We start from the raw sequence: 9,511 nt of genomic DNA, 5'->3' as shown, positions 1-9,511 counted from the left end.
TCATGATTGGAGGAAGGCCCCACTCATCCTGATTGGATGAAGGTTTTGCCACCCGCCACCAAAACTGAAACTAGGGTTTTTTGACCCCAGGGGCTCACTGGGGACAGGGAGGAACTCCTTATATGGTCAGCACACTCTATAGTAGGGAGGATTATCCCGAAAAAAAGAAAAAATAAGTGATATTTGAATTAAGTCAAATCACTGAATATACCTTTAAAGACCTTTTAAGCGACCAAACAAATAATTACAAAGAAGAAAAACAACAAAGTGTTGTAACCTGCCGTTTTTTTCTTCTTTCTAATTATTTGTTCGACCCAAAACATTGTGTTTATTGTCATGATTTGTCACGACAAGAGTTGGCTTTGTCCGGGGCATAAACGTCTTTAAATAAATACTTTTTGAAAAGTCTATGAGGAAAATGAACGGGGAATTCTTTTCCGGGTCTCTCGAGGGGGCGGGACTGCGACGCTCTATAGGCGGGTCTGTTTGGGGTCTGTTTGGGATACGAACAGCTGCAATACTGCTGGGCTACCTAATGTGGCACTGTTGAGCAGCCTATAAAAGGGCCATTCACACAGAGCACTATAACTATAACTGCAGCCAGCCAGCAGGGTTGTTGAGCAGCTCAGTTCACACAGGTGTGATTTATTTTCTTATTGCTTGGCCCCGTCTTATCGCTGCTTGCAGCTATATATATATATATTTTATTGCAATCCACTATTATGTCTATTATTAACTTGTTGTATAATGTATTTGTTGTCTTACATGCCACACTAACATTTCACTGCTTGTGTACCCATGAACACAAAACACAGCCCAATCCAACAATACTGGAATTATTTCTACATTAAACTTTTCTTTCTCCCTTTCTCCCTGAGCCTACTGCATAGCATGCAGATAAGTACTGTGCACATCTTCTCACATAATTCCCTTTTCCGAACTACCGATCTTTGCGCAGACAGTTGCAAAGCATCATTTTTATGCTTGCGTAGCCTTCATGCATATGGCCCCTAGTCGTTTATAAATAATAAACACTCTCCCTCAGATCCCAGGCTAATCAGTTGCAGAATATTTGCAGACCAGGGAGTTAGGAACCCACATGGGAAATAAGAAGTTTCTAGAACTCACGATTCAGTAACAACAGAACAGATGTTGAGGCAGAAATCTTTATGGGGGGCATAGATGGATTGGTTAAATGATAAGTGGATGTGTAGTACATTGAATCATAAATTCTGTTAATAAAAGCTCAATAGGCCGTCTTAGCGTTTATTGCCAGAAGAATGGGGTTAAGGATCCCTTAAATCACACTTGTATTGCGAAACCCAGATAATTTGCTGTGAATGAGCCTTCATCAATTCCAGACCAGCAGAAGTAACTCATCATTACAGTAGAAGACCACACAGGACTCTGAAAGTCTTACATGAACAAAATGTTTTTTATAGCATATCAAATAAACAACAGTACATCACAAGCATATGTGTGTAATTGAATATAAATACATTGTGTGTCTCTCTTCATTTCTCTCTCTTCTTGTCCTCGGCCTCTTGGGCCGCTGCTGCAGCCGCTTGAGCTTTAAGTGTCTCCTCTCTCTGTTCCAGAAACACTTTGTAATCATCAGCTGACAGGCTAGAGAGAGAGAGAGAGAGAGAGAGAGACAGACAGACAGACAGACAGACAGACAGACAGACAGACAGACAGACAGACAGACAGACAGACAGACAGACAGACAGACAGACAGACAGACAGACAGAGAGCAAGGGGAAAATGGAGAGAACAAAAGAGAGATATGACAGAGTGGTTAACCAAGTCTAATGTATACTTAAATAAATATACAAGAAATATGTTAGCCCTGGGCCATGGCTCAGTGGTCCAGGCACCTTGGCTGGCAATCCAGTCTGGCAGTGTGCCGCGGGTTCGACTCCCGATCCCGACGGCCTTTACTGCATGTCTTCCCCCATCTCTCTCCCCATTTCCTGTCAGCCTACTGTCTGTCCATCCATAAAAAAATATAAAATAAAGGCAAAAGCCACAAAAAAAACCTGCCTATCAACCTGCCTATAATGACGGCAGGTTGAAAAGTGCTTACGGTAAATAAACATTTGCACTACCCGTATGTACAGATCATCATTAAGGGTGTCACAAAAATGGACCAATGAAATTGTGACCTAAAAAATAACATATTGCTCAGTATCAAGAGCCCGAATAGTTCCTGCTTTTTATGTGGAGCGCACACTGCAGTTAAAGTAAGAGCCACTAGATGGCAGAACACCTACTAATAGAACAACAGCTCGAGTTTCCTCACCTACAGTACCTGAAAGAAATCCAGAAAAATCAAAAAACTAAATTAATCATGACCTTAAAATCAAAAGTCAAATCAAAAGTCAGATCAAATCATAGACTTGGAGAATTGCGAAAACCCTCATCACCACATGTCTGGTTTACTTGCCTCAGTCAGTCAAGCTGCTGTTAACTCCACTTCAGTTGGTCCAAAATGCACCAAATCCTCTTTTAATTAAGACTAAACGAAGGTTTCACATTAGCTCCAATGTTGGCCTCTCCCCTTTGGCTTCCAGTCAAGTTTAGAATTATTATTCTGTTTTAAAAGGAGAGTGGACAGTGCCCCCCACCCCCCCCACGGCCCACACACAATTCATTTTCTTTATTCAGAGAGACAGCATGGACAGCTGAGAGAGAGAGAGAGAGAGAGAGAGAGAGAGAGAGAGAGAGAGAGAGAGAGAGAGAGACACACACACACACACACACACAGAGAAGTCTTCAGGCGGATTTAAAACCGGATACCCCCATCAAGGGCGAGTGGGGTAAGGGTTCTGGAGGTCATATGTGCTTTAACCGCTGCACCTTTGACAGGCACTGTAATTCATTTTAAAGCACTGGCTCCAAGCTATATCTCAAAATGATTACACTTTAACAACACTGATAGAATCCTTAGGTCCTCAAACTTCTCCTCTTGTTTATTACACAGGTAAAGTCAAAGTGCTTGTTGTCTTCCCCATGTCGTAAGATTATTAAAGTCAGTGTCCATTTATAAATCCTGATGTTGGTTTTATGCCGTTTTATTTTTGAGTGGTGCAACCACTCCTATAGACAGCTATGTGGGTCCCTGGCTGGCTGGCTGGTTGTGTCCGAGCATGAAAATAGCGTTTGGTTGGTTTTCACCACCAAGTGTCACTGTTGCGCAGCCTAACATACACACATATTAACTGTATATATGATGATTTCGGGTGTGACAGTACAGTACAGTGACAGTACAGTGACAGTACAGTAGAGGGACCCCCTGTGGACCCCCACACGGTAACTCTGTCATTTCTGGACCGTTTTGGACGCGGGGCAGCTCGCTGGAACCGGGCCGGCACCCTGGGCACGTTCCTGTGGGCTTCCGGGGACCCCCCCGGGGACCCCCACACGGAGTTGCACCACTCACTTCACACGGGTGTGATTTTTAATCAATAATGTTCTCTAGCTTTTATGCCATCCCACATTTTTCTGCCTCATAGTTAATCTTTTCTATTTTTCTGCTTGCTGTTGTAATTTAATGTCTTTGTATTCCTACTGTGAAGCACTTTGGAACCCTGGATTAAAATACACACAAAGTATTACCCACTGAATCACTCCCCAGGAGGTGATAAAGTAAAGTGGCTTAATGGATCGCCTGAGAGCCTCAAGTACTGTCACTGTTTTGTTCTGTTAAATAGTCTTGGCTGTGGCTCAGGAGGTAGAGCAGGTCGTCCAATGATCCCTGGGTCGGCGGTTCGAATCCCGGCTCCTCCTGTCCACATGTCAAAGTGTCCTTGGGCAAGACACTGAACCCTACATTGAGTTGGACGGTGTGAGCTTGCCACCATTGGTGTGTGAATGTGGGAAGTGAGGACGCTGGCGTCGACTGTTCGCCGCTTCACCTCCCAATGTATGAATGAATGAACCATTGTAAAGCGCTTTGAGCACAGCGCTATAAAAATGCAATTCATTATAATGAAGGACACTGGTCAGGGGAGGGGGGAGGGGGGTGAGAGGGACTTACTCATTGACGACTTTGATGCCCAGCGAGCGGGCAGAGCCTATGATGCACTTCACCACATACTCCAAGGATGCGTTGCGATTTTGGAAAGACTCGTCCTGAGATTTCACCTGGGCGATCTCGTACACCGTCCTCACCGACACGATACCAGCCACCTCATGACCTGCGCGCACACACACACACACACACACACACACACACACACGCACACACACACACACACGTCTGTAGATATCGTCGCTGTTGGGTGGAAACCTTGTGTGCCTTATTGCTCAAGGACACTTCATTGCAAAGCCAATAGGAGCCGGGGAATGGAACCTCCGTCATCACACTCAAGTGACGTCACCATGACTCAGCCATAACATACATCAGCGGTGCGACATAGGTACTAACATCTAGTACAGTAGTAAGTAAGTACATTTTATTTATAAAGCACTTTTCAAAACAAGTGCTGTACAGTGGACAACAAGGGGAAAAACAAAATAAACGAAATAAATATGTTTTCAGCAAATTCTTAAAACTGTCAACAGACTGCATTCTTTATAGAAAGAGGGAGGGCATTCCACAGTGTGGGAGCAGCTACTGCAAATGCCCGGTCACCCTTAGTTACCAGTTTAGTCGCAGGAATTTTCAGAAAGCCCTTATCTGAAGACCAGAGTGATCTTACATTAGGTTTTGGAAGCAGTAGGTCTGAGATGTAGAGTGGGGCCAGCCCATGTAATGCCTTATATGTTAAAAGAATCTTGAAGTTGATTTTGGATCTAATGGGTAACCAATGAAGTGCAGCAAGCACCGGAGCTGTGTACTGTAATTGATGAATAGAGGAAGCGGTGAGGGAAGTATAGACTAGTCCATTACAGTAGTCGACGTGGGAAGAAATAAAAGCATGAATAATTTTTTCTAGGTCTTGAGAAGTGAGGAGTGGTTTGATTTTAGAGATATTACGTAGGTGGTAAAACAAGACTGGGTGACCTTCTTTACATGAAACTCAAAGTTCATGCGACTATCAGAGAAGAATCTTTAATATTAGATGCCAAAGGGCCCAAGGAAAGCCCAATAGCATTAGAGATACTTTCGGGGCCAATGATAAGGTGCTATACAGTATCCGGACATAAAAGGACGCAAAAAAGGGACACAGACGGGTACGCCGAATCGCTGACAACTTGCATTGTTTCCGACTTGCATCGTGCCAGACACACACACACACACACACACACACACACACACACACACACACACACACACACACACACACACACACACACACACACACACACACACACACACACACACACACACACACACACACACACACACACACACACACACACACACACACACACACACACACACACACACACACCCCTTCTAACCTGACGTTAGAAGTGTTTGACTGTACTCTGTATGGTTGACATTTCTGCCTAATAAAGTATTCAATCAAATCAATCAATTCAGTACAGTACATATAGAAAGAGCCGAAACGATCCTCCATCGCACTACAATGTTGCTTGGTGAATAAAACAGGTCTTGGCGGTCAAGGGTGTCATGCTATGGTGTATAAATTAGGCATTATTCTGAGAGCACGTGGTTGAGTGGAGGCAGAAAAAGTCAGCCATCAACGCGTGGGAGGGCATCGCTCGGAGCACGAAGACGGAAAATCCATAACTCCCTTGTCTCAGTGCACATCCTCTCATGCTGTAATTGCCTGCCACTCTGCTCTCCCGTTCATGAATATAACATCAATCAGAACAAACCTGTGTCTCCTGAAGGCCAGAGAGAGCGAGACACACATGTGTTACAGGCTGGCTAAGAACTGTTGGCGAGACACACGGGCGTAGAAACACAACTCACCTGTCCTTCCTGCCCCTTTCTCAATGCCTGCTGCTTGCTTGAGGAAGTAAGAGACGGTGGGCTTGCAGATCTTTAGGTCGTACGTCCTGTCAGGCTGGGGGCAGAGACAGAAAGCAGAGAGCTTACCTCAGATCATTTGTTACCTGTCAAAAACAAAACCTTACAAAAAGGCAGGCTAAGAGATACTGCAGGTTGGGCTTGAAGGATCCTGCATGGCAGGTGATTTGTTATCAGATTCAAGGGATCGGCCTTAGATGTGACCTTTCAAACGCTGGGAATGGCTTTCACCCACCCAACCACCCACTACCAAAACTACTGTGAGTTTCAAGACATTTTGTAACAGTGTAGTAGTACTAGTGTAGGTATCAGCAAGATAAGTGAGAGTGAGTTAGAGAGTGAGAGAGAGGGAAGGAGGGAGAGAGAGTAACAGAGAGCGGTGGGCAGGAGCCAAGGCATGAGCTCCCATTTTTGAGGGCCGTTATCCCCTCCAACGTCTGGCTTTTGAAATTACATCATAGCAGGTCAGGTCTATGGACTTTTTTTTAATGTTTGTTTAGAGCACTTTAAACAGAGTATGCAGCTAAGTTAACTGACTTTCTAACGGTTGTAGTTCCCCTTTCCCCTCTATTCCTGTCCTTTATGTTTTTGAACATATGGTTGTTTTCTGTTATATCATTTTTTACAAAAATATATTCTCAATCTAAATGCACTACGTCCCAAAACAGATGCATTGAATTGCATTTGCAACATGTATACGTAGGTCAATAATAGACCCTCATCAGGTTCCACAACAATCTGGCCTTCTCTCATTCAAGAGTTTGACCATGGACATCTTTTTGGTGTTTTACCATTTCTTTTGTTTTTGCAATTTTCATAGTGCTGTGTCAGGCATCTTTTTTGTGGTTTGCTGTCATCAGTTCTAGGCTATTCAGTTTTGTCCTTAACCCATTATAGGCGGGAACCCCTTTTTGTAACCCTAACCTTCTGGACGGGACTGCTATATAAATATTTGAAGTTTTTCAGAAAACTAGGTCAGGATTTAGAAGGCGTTTTAGAGCCTATGCTCTGAGACGGGTGCATAGGCAGGGCTCAATGTACTCAGAAAAATGCACATAAAGTGCACAAAGACCCGCACACCGTCTGCACTTGCAATGCGAACTTTATTTAGGCAACGTTTGGATCAAAGACCTTCGTCAGGCATCTGCTGATAATAGGTAGCCACATAGCTATACACATACACATAGATCCACAATAACCAATCACAGTCGCCCTTGTTAACAGGTCATTTGATTAAGTGATCACATGTATAAGCTTAAACAGCAATTAATACGTGCACGTGGTTAGGGGTGGGTGATTATGGTGATAAATATCGTCAAGATGAATGACAGTGAATGCACATTCATTCTGTGATTTGCAGTTCTGTATACGTTCATCAATACTTCAGCCCAAACCTTTTCAGCCAAATAGTCACCTTGAATAAGTTGTAGGCTACTGTATGCTCATTTTGCTCAACAACTGTTGTATTGATTTTTTTAAATAACCGAAATAAATAAACAAACTAACTAACTTACTCCTATTTGTTTTAGTTTCTGTTACCTTGGCGTGTAGGTGGTTGTACTGTTAACACAATTTCCGCCAGGATTAATTAATAACATGCCAGGATATCCCCCGTGACCGGATGTTGTGTGAGCCTAATGGTGTGTGTTGACTCCTGACTGGATGTTATTGTCTGCCTGGAGCATGATCAGTACTGGCCGGTGCCATTACTACGACCACCAGGCTCCGTGCAATAAGCGTTGTTTTGACCAGAAATGCCGCCTGGGAGGGCATTTGGAGACTAAAGCGACTGAAAGCGTGCGTGCGCGTGCACACACGAGGGTGCACAATCAAAGATGGCGCAGTCCACTGTCTAAGCTAACAACAGATAGCCATCCGAAGATAATGTGAGTAGCCTTTCCACTAGATCGGATTAAACACATTTATACAACTGAATAAACGTAGGCTACGCATTTTGGCAGCGTCGCTTCCCGACAAATAATGGAGGCTATGTATTTTGGCGGGGAAACGGTTAAGAAACTTGAAAAATAACCATAAAAACCGCATGAAAAAAATATCGTGATAATATCATGTATCGTGATACTGCTTGAAAACATATTGTGATATTATAGTTTTCCCTATCGCCCACCCCATTTCGTGATTATGACTGGCTATTTCTTCCCTTTTAGACATCAGCATCAAGGTCAGCAGGACCTCAGCAATACTGGTGTGCCCCCTTCTCCTGTTCATGAAAACATGTTTTTCTGTATATTTCTCCTCATGGAGTATGCTGGAAATAATTATTGATCTATGATTCATGCGCAAGGTGAATTAAAGATGTCTCTAATTGACTTTAATGAAGATACTTGCATGCATCACATCACTTCACAGCATGGCTGTACAATATGATAAAATTCACTCCCTCATGCGTGTGTGTCTGTATGTGTTGTTACAGGCTGGATTGTTGATACCGTACGTGACCACAAGACAAGTCTTATTTGTCTTGCCTTTTAACAGATCAAATATTTTGCTCATCAGTTATGGGTAACTTTAAGCGTTGTTAATGAAAACTTGATCCTTGTAGGGATCATCATATAAAATTATGCATATGCCATGTAACTACAGATCAAGCTAAACATGTTTCTTTAATTTTGAAGTATTTATATTTAAATAGGTTATATTTAAATAACGAGCGAAGGTTTGAACCTTCGCTCGTTAGGGTTGTTGGCACTCGAATCTTAATTAATGGGCTTGAACCATTCGTTTTTTTGGGGGGGTTTTTTCCCCTCGAAAATATTTCTCGGCGAGAATGCGATATGCGTACTATGCGATAAGAGTACTATGTTCATGTTGTGTTTACATGTTTAGATGCTATTAATAATCAGGGGGGCACACAACCGATGCGTGTAGATCAAAGGCATGCAAGGCGCATTTGCGCACCAACAGCCGAGACAGTTATGTAGAGAAATCTGACAGGCATTCAAAAGGAACTCAAATGTGATGTTAATTAATGTCCTGTAAGTAGACTTAATAATAATGTGGCTCTTATTTTGAAGAGGAAATTATGCACAGGAAGTCCGTTTCAGTTGTAAACAAGCTACTATGACACTTTCCCAAAGTTACGTGCGTGTTTTTATTTGTTTGATTGATTTATGTTTAATTGATTAATGTACTCGTCTGACCATATTTCGATGAGGGTTTCGGTCTCCTCGTTCGACCATGACGATCCATGGTAACTGCACATCTTTGTGCTGCGTAAAATATGCATATCCATCTCCAGCTGTGTTTACTTCTCATTCATCCGCCACATTGCTTGCTTTATTTCCTTTATTTGATGCAGATTGCATTCACACCTGCAGTGAATCGAAGTCAGGTGCGCTTGGAAGCGAAGCGAAACCCCCATTTTTTGTCGAACTATAATGGGATTGTTGGATGCACACCGGAATTCGAATGAGCCTTCACACTTGCCAAACGAAGCACACTTTCTGACAATACGCAGCAGGATTGGTTTTAATCGCAGTGTAACATCGTGGGATGAATGCCACCTTTGTTGTGCAGATAAGTATAGAATATACAGTAATATACAGT

The 9,511-nt window shown here is 43.0% G+C and overlaps 1 protein-coding gene across 1 annotated transcript in view; it reads right to left on the bottom strand.

Moving 5' to 3' along the window:
* Positions 1-1,414: 1,414 nt before the first annotated feature.
* mrpl11 (mitochondrial ribosomal protein L11) overlaps positions 1,415-9,511 on the bottom strand; it is a 47,630-nt gene continuing 39,533 nt past the window's right edge. Inside the window, exons 4-6 of the mRNA XM_079503135.1 lie at positions 5,888-5,981; positions 4,040-4,199; positions 1,415-1,626 (exon numbers count right to left, since the gene is read on the bottom strand). Of these exons, the coding sequence (XP_079359261.1) occupies positions 1,515-1,626; positions 4,040-4,199; positions 5,888-5,981 (366 nt within the window). The 3' untranslated portion in view covers positions 1,415-1,514. The remainder of the gene's footprint in view (positions 1,627-4,039; positions 4,200-5,887; positions 5,982-9,511) is intronic.

This window comes from Electrona antarctica, assembly GCF_951216825.1.
Source record: "Electrona antarctica genome assembly, chromosome: 1".
NCBI classification, from domain to species: Eukaryota; Metazoa; Chordata; class Actinopteri; order Myctophiformes; family Myctophidae; genus Electrona; species Electrona antarctica.
This window is presented reverse-complemented; position numbering and strand designations above follow the sequence as displayed.